The following is a 16,872-nucleotide window of genomic DNA, read 5'->3' as shown; positions in this document are numbered from 1 at the left end:
CCATGGACCCTCACCTCCTGGTGCTGGGTTGGGCAAGTAATGGACGAGGGGGCTTGTGGCCATGGAGGAGCATTGATGTCACCTCACACGGAACTGTAATCCTTTGTATCTTCACACAGCCGGCACAGTCTCGGTCTCGGTCTCAGGCCCCACTCCTGAAGCCAGGGCGTCCAGCTCACTCTCAGCCAGTCAACATTGTGCGTCCTCTGGCCATGCCCAAGCACGGTGATGGTAATCTCAAGCCTCCGCGGCCAGCCACACCACCTGTGAGGAACTCTCCCACTGTTCCCGTGAAACTAAAGAACCATCCGTCTAAACTGGGTGCTCCCAGGAAACCGCTGCCTCTCGACCCACAACCACAGACACCTCCGGTGAGTATCACCTCTGCTCTCTGGCTGGCATTCTGGTGTGATATTGGGTGTGGCTTGCTCAGGCTAATTCTTCCAAAACAGTGTGGGCCTCAACTGCTCACCGGGGCAGGGCTATAGCTGCCCAGCACACCATCAATCTTTGCAAGCTGCTAGAACAGGAGAAGCGTTTGCTGGACAGAGTGTCCGGGTGTTGGTCATCAGGCATGGGCAGTGGGTGTCAGTCATGGGCAGTGGGTGCTGGTCATGGGTCATGGGTGTTGGTCATCAGGCATGGGCAGTGGGTGTCTGTCATGGGCAGTGGGTGTTGGTCATCAGGCATGGGCAGTGGGTGTCGATCATGGGTCATGGGCAGTGGGTGCTGGTCATGGGTCATGGGCAGTGGGTGTCGAACATGGGCAGTGGGTGTCGATCATGGGTCATGGGCAGTGGGTGCTGGTCATGGGTCATGGGCAGTGGGTGCTGGTCATGGGTCATGGGCAGTGGGTGCTGGTCATGGGTCATGGGCAGTGGGTGCTGGTCATGGGTCATGGGCAGTGGGTGGCGATCATGGGTCATGGGCAGTGGGTGCTGGTCATGGGTCATGGGCAGTGGGTGCTGGTCATGGGCAGTGGGTGCTGGTCATGGGTCATGGGCAGTGGGTGCTGGTCATGGGTCATGGGCAGTGGGTGCTGGTCATGGGTCATGGGCAGTGGGTGCTGGTCATGGGTCATGGGCAGTGGGTGCTGGTCATGGGTCATGGGCAGTGGGTGTCGGTCATGGGTCATGGGCAGTGGGTGCTGGTCATGGGCAGTGGGTGCTGGTCATGGGTCATGGGCAGTGGGTGCTGGTCATGGGTCATGGGCAGTGGGTGCTGGTCATGGGTCATGGGCAGTGGGTGTCGGTCATGGGTCATGAACAGTGGGTGCTGGTCATGGGTCATGGGCAGTGGGTGCTGGTCATGGGTCATGGGCAGTGGGTGCTGGTCATGGGTCATGGGCAGTGGGTGCTGGTCATGGGTCATGGGCAGTGGGTGCTGGTCATGGGTCATGGGCAGTGGGTGTCGGTCATGGGTCATGGGCAGTGGGTGCTGGTCATGGGTCATGGGCAGTGGGTGTCGGTCATGGGCAGTGGGTGCTGGTCATGGGTCATGGGCAGTGGGTGCTGGTCATGGGTCATGGGCAGTGGGTGTCGGTCATGGGTCATGAACAGTGGGTGCTGGTCATGGGTCATGGGCAGTGGGTGTCGGTAATGGGTCATGGGCAGTGGGTGCTGGTCATGGGTCATGGGCAGTGGGTGCTGGTCATGGGTCATGGGCAGTGGGTGCTGGTCATGGGTCATGGGCAGTGGGTGTCGGTCATGGGTCATGGGCAGTGGGTGTCGGTCATGGGTCATGGGCAGTGGGTGCTGGTCATGGGTCATGGGCAGTGGGTGCTGGTCATGGGTCATGGGCAGTGGGTGTCGGTCATGGGTCATGGGCAGTGGGTGCTGGTCATGGGTCATGGGCAGTGGGTGTCGGTCATGGGCAGTGGGTGTCGGTCATGGGTCATGGGCAGTGGGTGCTGGTCATGGGTCATGGGCAGTGGGTGCTGGTCATGGGTCATGGGCAGTGGGTGTCGGTCATGGGCAGTGGGTGTCGGTCATGGGTCATGGGCAGTGGGTGTCGGTCATGGGCAGTGGGTGCTGGTCATGGGTCATGGGCAGTGGGTGCTGGTCATGGGTCATGGGCAGTGGGTGTCGGTCATGGGTCATGGGCAGTGGGTGCTGGTCATGGGTCATGGGCAGTGGCTAGGACTCAGTTGACAACGGCACAATAATTTCTGTGTTGTTGGGATGTGATTGAAATTGGCACAGATGTATTTATTTGTCTGCACCTAGTTGCTGAAGGCATTGAGGTGGCTGCTGAGTGTGTCGCTGGAGTCACGTGGGCCAGGGCGGTAGGCTTTCCTTCCCGGGAGGGTAGGAGTGACCCGGTTGGGGTTTTTCGGACAATGCAGCAGTTTCTCTGTAAACTATCAGATTTACTGATCACCGGTTGCTAACTTGCGACGGTATATCCTGAACCTGGATTTGTCGTCCTTAGAATCATAGAATGATACAGCAGGCAAAGGCACTCCGTTCTTTGCAAGACCTGTCCCATTAGTCCCACACCCAGCTTTTCCCCGGAACCCTGCCACTTCCTGCTCTTCACATGGTCCAGTTGCCCTTTGAAAGCTCCCTGGGAATCGAATTCCACCTCCCTTTCAGGGGGTGTGGTATCCAGGTCTTAACAACCCTCATTTCCCCCCTGGACCTTCTGCCAATGATTTTAAATCGGTGACCTCTGGTTACCGACCCACTTGCCAGAGGAAACAGTTTCGATGTAGTTGTAGCTTCTCCTGCAGTGCCTCACTCACACTGATCCGCACTGAACTGCACCTGACCCCGGCCTGCCCACTGCTCATTTCCACCAGTCTGTCTGTGTGCTCCTGCAATGTGCTTTTGGTGAAAGGAGGGAGTGAGGGTTGGAAGAGATGTGACTTCACCTCCAAGCAGTTCCTCGGCGGTGAAGCACATTAACTGTCTGAGGGGTGTGAGAAGGAGCTGTATTATATTATCGCCAGTTCTTTCATGCGGTCGTGCGTTGTTCTGAATGTTGGCGCTGACCAGAGAGATAACAGTGCTCGTTTCCGACCCTCCTCTCCACACACCGATAATCACACCATAATCCCTCACCCTTTCTGTGTTCCAGTGGGCGTGTCGGGATGTCCCACAGATTGCACCACAGCGACCGCTCCCTCTCAATCCAGCGTCTGCAGCCAAGTCAAGTCGGAAGGGCAAGAATCCTCTCCTGGTGTGGACCCCCAACACCGGCCTAGGACCTGGAGCAAAGGTTGCAGTCAGTGTCTCACCATCAGCGGCCAGGTCTGTATCACACCGAGCAAAGCTCGCCTCTCCCCCAATAACTCTCAATATAGGAGTGTGTTATACCGGCTCGCACTGACCGGCTCAGGCTGACCAGCTCGGAACGAAACTGACCGATACTGACCGGCTCAGATTGACCAGCTCGGACCGAAACTGACCGATACTGACTGGCTCGCACCGAAACTGACCGATACTGACCGGCTCGGACCGAAACTGACCGATACTGACCGGCTCAGACTGACCAGCTCGGACCAAAACTGACCGACTGCAATGACCGACTCAGGCTGACCAGCTCAGACCGAAACTGACCGATACTGACCGGCTCGGACTGAAACTGACCGACTCGCACTGACCGGCTCAGGTTGACCGGCTCAGACTGAAACTGACCGATACTGACCGGCTCGGACTGACCAGCTCGGACCGAAACTGACCGATACTGATCGGCTCGGACTGAAACTGACCGATACTGACCGGCTCGGACCGAAACTGACCGATACTGACCGGCTCGGACTGAAACTGACCGACTCGCACTGACCGGCTCAGGCTGACCAGCTCGGACCGAAACTGACCGATACTGACCGGCTCAGGCTGACCAGCTCGGACCGAAACTGACCGATACTGACCGGCTCAGGCTGACCAGCTCGGAACGAAACTGACCGATACTGACCGGCTCAGATTGACCAGCTCGGACCGAAACTGACCGATACTGACCGGCTCAGACTGAAACTGACCGGCTCAGGCTGACCAGCTTGGACCGAAACTGACCAATACTGACCGGCTCAGGCTGACCAGCTCGGATCGAAACTGACCGATACTGACCGGCTCAGGCTGACCAGCTCGGACCGAAATTGACCGGCTCAGGCTGACCAGCTCGGACCGAAACTGACCGATACTGACCGGCTCAGGCTGACCAGCTCGGACCGAAACTGACCGATACTGACTGGCTCAGGCTGACCAGCTCGGACCGAAACTGACCGATACTGACTGGCTCAGGCTGACCAGCTCGGACCGAAACTGACCGACTCGCACTGACCGGCTCGGACTGAAAATGACCAACTCGCACTGACCGGCTCGGACTGAAACTGATCGACTCGCACTGACCAGCTCGGACCGAAACTGACCGATACTGACCGGCTCAGGCTGACCAGCTCGGACCGAAACTGACCGATACTGACCGGCTCAGGCTGACCAGCTCGGACCAAAACTGACCGATACTGACCGGCTCAGGCTGACCAGCTCGGACTGAAACTGACCGATACTGACCGGCTCAGGCTGACCAGCTCGGACCGAAACTGACCGACACTGACTGGCTCAGACTGACCAGCTCGGACCAAAACTGACCGATACTGACCGGCTCAGACTGACCAGCTCGGACCGAAACTGACCGACTCGCACTGACCGGCTCAGGCTGACCAGCTCGGACCGAAACTGACCGATACTGACCGGCTCAGGCTGACCAGCTCGGACCAAAACTGACCGATACTGACCGGCTTAGGCTGACCAGCTCGGACCAAAACTGACCGACTCGCACTGACCGGCTCGGACTGAAACTGACCGACTCGCACTGACCGGCTCGGACTGAAACTGACCGACTCGCACTGACCGACTCGGACTGAAACTGACCGATACTGACCGGCCCGTACTGACCGGCTCGGACTGAAACTGACCGAAACTGACCGGCTAAGAAAGCAATAAAGAAAGGAAAGATAGATTACGAAAGTAAACTTGCGCAAAACATAAAAACAGATAGTAAAAGCTTTTGCAGATATATAAAACGGAAAAGAGTGACTAAAGTAAATGTTGGTCCCTTAAAAGATGAGAAGGGGGATTTAATAATGGGAAATGTGGAAATGGCTGAGACCTTAAACAATTATTTTGCTTCGGTCTTCACAGTGGAAGACACAAAAACCATGCCAAAAATTGCTGGTCACAGGAATGTGGGAAGGGAGGACCTTGAGACAATCACTATCACTAGGGGGGTAGTGCTGGACAGGCTAATGGGACTCAAGGTAGACAAGTCCCCTGGTCCTGATGAAATGCATCCCAGGATATTAAAAGAGATGGTGGAAGTTATAGCAGATGCATTCGTTATAATCTACCAAAATTCTCTGGACTCTGGGGAGGTACCAGCGGATTGGAAAGCAGCTAATGTAACGCCTCTGTTTAAAAAAGGGGGCAGACAAAAGGCAGGTAACTATAGGCCGGTAAGTTTAACATCTGTAGTGGGGAAAATGCTTGAAACTATCATTAAGGAAGAAATAGCAGGACATCTAGATAGGAATAGTGCAATCAAGCATGGATTCATGAAGGGGAAATCATGTTTAACTAATTTACTGGAATTCTCTGAGGATATAATGAGCATGGTGGATAGAGGTGTACCGATGGATGTGGTGTATTTAGATTTCCAAAAGGCATTCGATAAGGTGCCACACAAAAGGTTACTGCAGAAGATAAAGGTACGCGGAGTCAGAGGAAATGTATTAGCATGGATAGAGAATTGGCTGGCTAACAGAAAGCAGAGAGTCGGGATAAATGGGTCCTTTTCGGGTTGGAAATCGGTGGTTAGTGGTGTGCCACAGGGATCGGTGCTGGGACCACAACTGTTTACAATATACATAGATGACCTGGAAGAGGGGACAGAGTGTAGTGTAACAAAATTTGCAGATGACACAAAGATTAGTGGGAAAGCAGGTTGTGTAGAGGACACAGAGAGGCTGCAAAGAGATTTAGATAGGTTAAGCAAATGGGCTAAGGTTTGGCAGATGGAATACAATGTCGGAAAGTGTGAGGTCATCCACCTTGGGAAAAAAAAACAGTAAAAGGGAATATTATTTGAATGGGGAGAAATTACAACATCCTGAGGTGCAGAGAGACCTGGGGGTCCTTGTGCATGAATCCCAAAAAGTTAGTTTGCAGGTGCAGCAGGTAATCAGGAAGGCGAATGGAATGTTGGCCTTCATTGCGAGAGGGATGGAGTACAAAAGCAGGGAGGTCCTGCTGCAACTGTACAGGGTATTGGTGAGGCCGCACCTGGAGTACTGCATGCAGTTTTGGTCACCTTACTTAAGGAAGGATATACTGGCCTTGGAGGGGGTACAGAGACGATTCACTGGGCTGATTCCGGAGATGAGGGGGTTACCTTATGATGATAGATTGAGTAGACTGGATCTTTACTCGTTGGAGTTCAGAAGGATGAGGGGGGGATCTTATAGAAACATTTAAAATAATGAAAGGGATAGACAAGATAGAGGCAGAGAGGGTGTTACCACTGGTCGGGGAGACTAGAACTAGGGGGCACAGCCTCAAAATACAGGGGAGCCAATTTAAAACCGAGTTGAGAAGGAATCTCTTCTCCCAGAGGGTTGTGAATCTGTGGAATTCTCTGCCCAAGGAAGCAGTTGAGGCTAGCTCATTGAATGTATTCAAATCACAGATAGATCGATTTTTAACCAATAAGGGAATTAAGGGTTACGGGGAGCGGGCGGGTAAGTGGAGCTGAGTCCACGGCCAGATCAGCCATGATCTTGTTGAATGGCGGAGCAGGCTCGAGGGGCTAGATGGCCTACTCCTGTTCCTAATTCTTATGTTCTATGGACCGACTGGCTCGCATTGACCGGCTTGGACTGAAACTGACCGATACTGACCGGATCGGACTGACCGGCTTGGACTGACCGGCTGAGACCGACAGGGTCAGACTTAAACTGACCGGCTCGCACCGACTGGCTCGAACTGACCGGTCCGGACTGACCGGCTGAGACCGACAGGCTCGCACCAACGGGCTCGGACCGACTGGCTCAGACTGACCGGCTCAGACTGAAACTGACCGATACTGACCAGCAGTGACCGACCGATGCTGACCGACACTGACCGACCAGCATTGACCGACCGACACATACCGACCGACACTGTCCGACCAACCCTGACCAACCGACACTGACTGACCGACCAGCACTGACCGACCGACACATACCGACCAACACTGACCGACCGACCGACACTGACCGACCGATCCTTACCGACCGACACTGACCGACCGATCCTTACCGACCGACAGACACTGACCGACCGACACATACCGACCGACACATACCGACCGACCGACACTGACCGACCGACACATACCGACCGACCGACACTGACCGACCGACCGACACTGACCGACCGACCGACACTGACCGACCGACCGACACTGACCGACCGACCCTGACCGACCGACACATACCGACCGACCGACACTGACCGACCGACACATACCGACCGACCGACACTGACCGACCGACCGACCGACACATACCGACCGACACTGACCGACCGACACTGACCGACCAACACTGACCGACCGACACTGACCGGCCGACAGACACTGACCGACCGACCGACACTGACCGACCGACACTGACCGACCGACACTGACCGACCGACACTGACCGACCGACACTTACCAACAGACACCGACCGACCGACACCGACCGACCGATACATACCGACTGACACTGACCAACCGACCGACACTGACCGATAATGACCGACCGACACTGACCGACCGACACTGACCGACCGACGACACTGACCAATAATGACCGACTGACACTGACCGACACTGACCGACCGACCGACACTGAACGATAATGACCGACTGACACTGACCGACCGACACTGACCGACCGACACTGAACGATAATGACCGACCGACACTGACCGACCGACATTGACCGAACGACACTGACTGACCGACACTGACTGATAATGACCGACCGACACTGAGCGACCGACCGACACATACTGACCGACACCGACCGACAGACACTGACCGACCGACAGACACTGACCGACAGACACTGACCGACCGACCGACACATAACGACCAACCGATACGGACCGACCGACATTGACCGACCGACCGACACATACCGACTGACACTGACCGACCGACCGACATTGACCGACCGACTGACATTGACCGACCGACACCAACCAACTGACACTGACCGATAATGACCGACTGACACTGACCGACCGACACTGACCGATAATGACCGACTGACACTGACCGATAATGACCGACTGACACTGACCGACCGACACTGACCGATAATGACCGACTGACACGGACCGACCGACACTGACCAATAATGACCGACTGACACTGACCGACACGACTTACACTGACCGAACGACACTGACTGACCGACACTGACCGATAATGACCGACCGACACATACCGACCGACACTGACCGATAATGACCGACTGACACTGACCGATAATGACCGACCTACACTGACTGATAATGACCGACCGACACTGTCCGACCGACACTGACCGACCGACAGACACTGACCGACCGACACTGACCGACACTGACCGACCGACACTGACCGACCGACACATACCGACCGACACTGACCGACCGACAGACACTGACCGACCGACACTGACCGGCCGACCGACACATACCGACCGACAGACACTGACCGACCGACAGACACTGACCGACCGATACTGACCAACCGACCGACACATACCGACCGACAGACACTGACCGACCGACACTGACCAACCGACCGACACTGACCGACCGACCGACAGACACTGACCGACCGACAGACACTGACCGACCGACACTGACCGACCAACAGACAGTGACCGACCGATACCGACCGACCGACACCGAACGACCGACACTGACCGACTGATCCTGACCGACCGACACTTACCGACCGACCGACACTGACTGACCGACAGACACTGACCGACCGACACCGACCGACCGACACTGACTGACCGACCGACACATACCGACCGACACTGACCGATAATGACCGACCGACACATACCGACCGACACTGACCGATAATGACCGACTGACACTGACCGATAATGACCGACCTACACTGACTGATAATGACCGACCGACACTGTCCGACCGACACTGACCGACCGACACTGACTGACCGACAGACACTGACCGACCGACACTGACCGACACTGTCCGACCGACACTGACCGACCGACACTGACTGACCGACAGACACTGACCGACCGACACTGACCGACACTGACCGGCCGACCGACACATACCGACCGACACTGACCAACCGACCGACACATACCGACCGACACTGACCAATCGACACCGACACTGACCGACTGATCCTGACCGACCGACACTGACCAACCGACCGACACATACCGACCGACACTGACCGACCGACCGACACTGACCGACCGACACTGACCGACCGACACATACCGACTGACACTGACCAACCGACCGACACTGACCGACCGTCACTGACCGATAATGACCGACTGACACTGACCGACCGACACTGACCGACCGACAGACACTGACCGACCGACAGACACTGACCGACCGACACATACCGACAGACACGGACCAACTGACACTGACCGACAGACACTGACCGGCCGACCGACACATACCGACCGACACTGACCAACCGACCGACACTGACCGACCGACACTGACCGACCGACACTGACCGACCGACCGACACATACCGACCGACACTGACCAACCGACCGACACATACCGACCGACACTGACCAACCGACCGACACTGACCGACCGACACTGACCAACCGACCGACACTGACCGACCGACAGACACTGACCGACCGACATTGACCGACACTGACCGACCGACACATACCGACCAGCCGACACTGACCGACCGACATTGACCGACACTGACCGACCGACACATACCGACCAGCTGACACTGACCAACCGACCGACACATACCGACCGACACATACCGACCGACAGACACTGACCGACCGACAGACACTGACCGACCAACAGACACTGACCGACCGACACTGACCGACCGACAGACACTGACCGACCGACATTGACCGACACTGACCGACCGACACATACCGACCAGCCGACACTGACCGACCGACATTGACCGACACTGACCGACCGACACATACCGACCAGCTGACACTGACCAACCGACCGACACATACCGACCGACACATACCGACCGACAGACACTGACCGACCGACAGACACTGACCGACCAACAGACACTGACCGACCGACACTGACCGACACTGACCGACCGACACATACCGACCAGCCGACACTGACCGACCGACATTGACCGACACTGACCGACCGACACTGACCGACACTGACCGACCGACACATACCGACCAGCCGACACTGACCGACCGACCGACACATACCGACCCACACTGAACGACCGACCGACACTGACCGACCGACACTGACCGACCGACACTGACCGACCGACACATACCGACCCACACTGAACGACCGACCGACACTGACCGACCGACACAGACCGACCGACACTGACTGACCGACCGACACTGACCAACTGACCGACACTGACCGACCGACCGATCCTGACCGACCGACTGACACTGACTGACCGACCGACACTGACCGACCGATCCTGACCGACCGACCGACACTGACCGACCGACCCTGACCGACACATACCGACCGACACTGACCGACCGACCGACACTGACCGACCGACCGACTGACCGACCGATACATACCGACCGACACTGACTGACCGACCGACCGACACTGACCGACCGACCGACACTGACCGACCGATCCTGACCGACCGACCGACACTGACCGACAGACCGACTGACCGACCGATACATACCGACCGACACTGACTGACCGACCGACACTGACCAACTGACCGACACTGACCGACCGACCGATCCTGACCGACCGACTGACACTGACTGACCGACCGACACTGACCGACCGACCGACCCTGACCGACACATACCGACCGACACTGACCAACCAATACATACCGACCGACACTGACCGACCGACACTGACCGACCGACAGACACTGACCGACCGACTCTGACTGACCGACACTGACCGACTAACAGACACTGACCGACCGACACTGACCGACCGACCGACACATACCGACTGACACTGACCGACTGACCGACACCGACCGACTGACACTGACCGACACTGACCGATAATGACCGGCTGACACTGACCGACCGACACTGACCAATAATGACCGACTGACACTGACCGGCCGACACTGACCGACTGACACTGACCGACTGACCGACACCGACCGACTGACACTGACCGACACTGACCGATAATGACCGGCTGACACTGACCGACCGACACTGACCAATAATGACCGACTGACACTGACCGGCCGACACTGACCGACTGACACTGACCAACCGACATTGACCGACCGACACTGAACGATAATGACCGACCGACACTGACCGACTGACACTGACCGAATGACACTGACTGACCGACACTGACCGATAATGACCGACTGACACTGACCGACCGACCGACCGACACTGACCGACCGACCGACACATACCGACAGACACTGACCGACCGACACTGACCGACCGACACCGACCGACAGACACTGACTGACCGACCGACACTGACCGACCGATCCTGACCGACCGACACTGACCACCGGACACATACCGACCAACACTGACCGACCAACACTGACCGGCCGACAGACACTGACCGACCGACCGACACTGACCGACCGACACTGACCGACCGACACTTACCAACAGACACTGACCGACCGACACTGACCGACCGACACTGACCGACCGACACCGACCGACCGACACTGACCGACCGACACTGACCGACCGACACTGACCGACCGACGACACTGACCAATAATGACCGACTGACACTGACCGACACTGACCGACCGACACTGACCGACCGACACTGAACGATAATGACCGACCGACACTGACCGACCGACATTGACCGAACGACACTGACTGACCGACACTGACTGATAATGACCGACCGACACTGACCGACCGACCGACACCGACCGACAGACACTGACCGACCGACAGACACTGACCGACAGACACTGACCGACCGACCGACACATAACGACCAACCGATACGGACCGACCGACATTGACCGACCGACCGACACATACCGACTGACACTGACCGACCGACCGACATTGACCGACCGACTGACATTGACCGACCGACACTGACCGACACCAACCAACTGACACTGACCGATAATGACCGACTGACACTGACCGACCGACACTGACCGATAATGACCGACTGACACTGACCGACCGACACTGACCGATAATGACCGACTGACACTGACCGACCGACACTGACCGATAATGACCGACTGACACTGACCGATAATGACCGACTGACACTGACCGACCGACACTGACCGATAATGACCGACTGACACTGACCGACCGACACTGACCGATAATGACCGACTGACACTGACCGATAATGACCGACTGACACTGACCGACCGACACTGACCGATAATGACCGACTGACACGGACCGACCGACACTGACCAATAATGACCGACTGACACTGACCGACACGACTTACACTGACCGAACGACACTGACTGACCGACACTGACCGATAATGACCGACCGACACATACCGACTGACACTGACCGATAATGACCGACCTACACTGACTGATAATGACCGACCGACACTGTCCGACCGACACTGACCGACCGACACTGACCGACCGACACATACCGACCGACACTGACCGACCGACCGACACTGACCGACCGACACTGACCGACCGACACTGACCGACCGACACTGACCGACCGACACTGACCGACCGACACTGACCAACCGACCGACACTGACCGGCCGACAGACACTGACCGACCGACACTGACCAACCGACCGACACATACCGACCGACAGACACTGACCGACCGACAGACACTGACCAACCGACCGACACTGACCAACCGACCGACACATACCGACCAGCCGACACTGACCAACCGACACTGACCAACCGACCGACACATACCGACCAGCCGACACTGACCAACCGACACTGACCAACCGACCGACACATACCGACCAGCCGACACTGACCAACCGACACTGACCAACCGACCGACACATACCGACCAGCCGACACTGACCAACCGACACTGACCGACCGACACTGACCAACCGACTGACACATACCGACCGACCGACACATACCGACAGACACTGACCGACCGACACCGACCGACAGACACTGACTGACCGACCGACACATACCGACAGACACTGACCGACCGACACTGACCGACCGACCGACACTGACCGACAGACACTGACCGACCGACACATACCGACCGACCGACACATACCGACCGACACTGACCAACCGACCGACACTGACCGGCCGACAGACACTGACCGACCGACACTGACCAACCGACCGACACATACCGACCGACAGACACTGACCGACCGACAGACACTGACCGACCGACACTGACCGACCAACAGACAGTGACCGACCGATACCGAACGACCGACACTGACCGACTGATCCTGACCGACCGACACTTACCGACCGACCGACACTGACTGACCGACACTGTCCGACCGACACTGACTGACCGACAGACACTGACCGACCGACACTGACCGACACTGACCGGCCGACCGACACTGACCGACCGACACTGACCGGCCGACCGACACATACCGACCGACACTGACCGATAATGACCGACTGACACTGACCGATAATGACCGACCTACACTGACTGATAATGACCGACCGACACTGACCGACCGACCGACACTGACTGACCGACAGACACTGACCGACCGACACTGACCGACACTGACCGACCGACCGACACTGACCGACCGACACTGACCGACCGACACTGACCGATAATGACCGACTGACACTGACCGATAATGACCGACCTACACTGACCGACCAACACTGACCGACCGACACTGACCGATAATGACCGACTGACACTGACCGATAATGACCGACCGACACTGACCGACCGACACTGACCGATATTGACCGACTGACACTGACCGATAATGACCGACCTACACTGACTGATAATGACCGACCGACACTGTCCGACCGACACTGACCGACCGACACTGACTGACCGACAGACACTGACCGACCGACACTGACCGACACTGACCGACACTGACCGGCCGACCGACACATACCGACCGACACTGACCAACCGACCGACACTGACCGACCGACACTGACCGACCGACACTGACCGACCGACACTGACCAACCGACCGACACATACCAACCGACACTGACCAATCGACACCGACACTGACCGACTGATCCTGACCGACCGACACTTACCGACCGACCGACACTGACCGACTGATCCTGACCGACCGACCGACACTGACCAACCGACCGACACATACCGACCGACACTGACCGACACTGACCGACACTGACCGGCCGACCGACACATACCGACCGACACTGACCAACCGACCGACACTGACCGACCGACACATACCGACCGACACTGACCAACCGACCGACACATACCGACCGACACTGACCAACCGACCGACACTGACCGACCGACACATACTGACCGACACTGACCGACCGACACATACTGACCGACACTGACCGACCGACACATACTGACCGACACTGACCGACCGACACATACTGACCGACACTGACCGACCGACACATACTGACCGACACTGACCGACCGACCGACACATACCGACAGACACTGACCGACCGACACCGACCGACAGACACTGACTGACCGACCGACACATACCGACAGACACTGACCGACCGACACTGACCGACCGACCGACACATACCGACAGACTGACACATACCGACCGACACTGACCGACCGACACATACCGACAGACACTGACCGACCGACACTGACCGACCGACTGACACATACCGACCGACTGACACATACCGACCGACAGACACTGACCGACCGACACTGACCGACCGACCGACACATACCGACAGACACTGACCGACCGACACATACCGACAGACACTGACCGACCGACACTGACCGACCGACCGACACATACCGACCGACACTGACCGACCGACACTGACCGACCGACACATACCGACCGACACTGACCGACCGACACTGACCGACCGACCGACCGACACTGACCGACCGACACATACCGACCGACACTGACCGACCGACCGACACATACCGACAGACACTGACCGACCGACACTGACCGGCCGACACACACTGACCAACTGACACTGACCGACCGACACTGACCGACCGACATTGACCAACCGACACTGACCGATAATGACCGACTGACACTGACTGACTGACACTGACCGATAATGACCGACTGACACTGACCGACCAACACTGACCGACCAACACTGACCAATAATGACCGACTGACACTGACCGACCGACATTGACCGACCGACACTGAACGATAATGACCGACCGACATTGACCGAACGACACTGACCGATAATGACCGACTGACACTGACCGACACTGACCGACCGACATCGACCGGCCGACACTGACCGACCGACAGACACTGACCGACTGACACTGACCGACCGACACTGACCGACCGGCACTGACCGACCGACCGACACTGACCGACCGGCACTGACCTACCGACACTGACCGACTGACACTGACCGACTGACACTGACCGACCGACACTGACCAATAATGACCGACTGACACTGACCGACCGACATTGACCGACCGACACTGAACGATAATGACCGACCGACATTGACCGAACGACACTGACCGATAATGACCGACTGACACTGACCGACACTGACCGACCGACATCGACCGGCCGACACTGACCGACCGACAGACACTGACCGACTGACACTGACCGACCGACACTGACCGACCGGCACTGACCGACCGACCGACACTGACCGACCGGCACTGACCTACCGACACTGACCGACTGACACTGACCGACTGACACTGACCGACCGGCACTGACCGACCGACCGACACATACCGACAGACACTGACCGACCGACACTGACCGGCCGACACACACTGACCAACCGACACATACCGACCGACCGGCATTGACCGACCGACACTGACCGACCGATCCTGACCGACCGACACCGACCGACTGACACTGACCGACACTGACCGATAATGACCGACCGACACTGACCGACCGACATTGACCGACCGACACTGACCGATAATGACCGACTGACACTGACCGACTGACACTGACCGATAATGACCGAGTGACACTGACCGACCAACACTGACCGACTGACACTGACCAATAATGACTGACTGACACTGACCGACCGACACTGACCAATAATGACTGACTGACACTGACCGACACTGACCGACCGACACTGACCGACTGACACTGACCGACCGACATTGACCGACCGACACTGAACGATAATGACCGACCGACATTGACCGAACGACACTGACCGATAATGACCGACTGACACTGACCGACACTGACCGACCGACATCGACCGGCCGACACTGACCGACCGACAGACACTGACCGACCGACACTGACCAACCAACAGACACTGACCGACCGGCACTGACCGACCGACCGGCACTGACCGACCGACCGGCACTGACCTACCGACACTGACCGACTGACACTGACCGACTGACACTGACCGACCGGCACTGACCGACCGACACTGACTGGCTGACACTGACCGACCGACACTGACCGG

General features: G+C 57.4%; 1 protein-coding gene across 3 annotated transcripts in view; it reads left to right on the top strand.

Moving 5' to 3' along the window:
- adam19a (ADAM metallopeptidase domain 19a) overlaps nt 1-16,872 on the top strand; it is a 249,840-nt gene that overhangs the window by 227,363 nt on the left and 5,605 nt on the right. For 2 of the 3 annotated variants that reach the window (XM_070866484.1, XM_070866478.1), the window contains 2 exons: nt 120-371; nt 3,079-3,251. In XM_070866484.1, coding sequence (XP_070722585.1) covers nt 120-371; nt 3,079-3,251 — 425 coding nt within the window. The remainder of the gene's footprint in view (nt 1-119; nt 372-3,078; nt 3,252-16,872) is intronic. The other variant, XM_070866489.1, reaches the window with a different exon arrangement.

Source organism: Pristiophorus japonicus, chromosome 2 (assembly GCF_044704955.1).
Source record: "Pristiophorus japonicus isolate sPriJap1 chromosome 2, sPriJap1.hap1, whole genome shotgun sequence".
Classification (NCBI taxonomy): domain Eukaryota; kingdom Metazoa; phylum Chordata; class Chondrichthyes; family Pristiophoridae; genus Pristiophorus; species Pristiophorus japonicus.
This window is presented reverse-complemented; position numbering and strand designations above follow the sequence as displayed.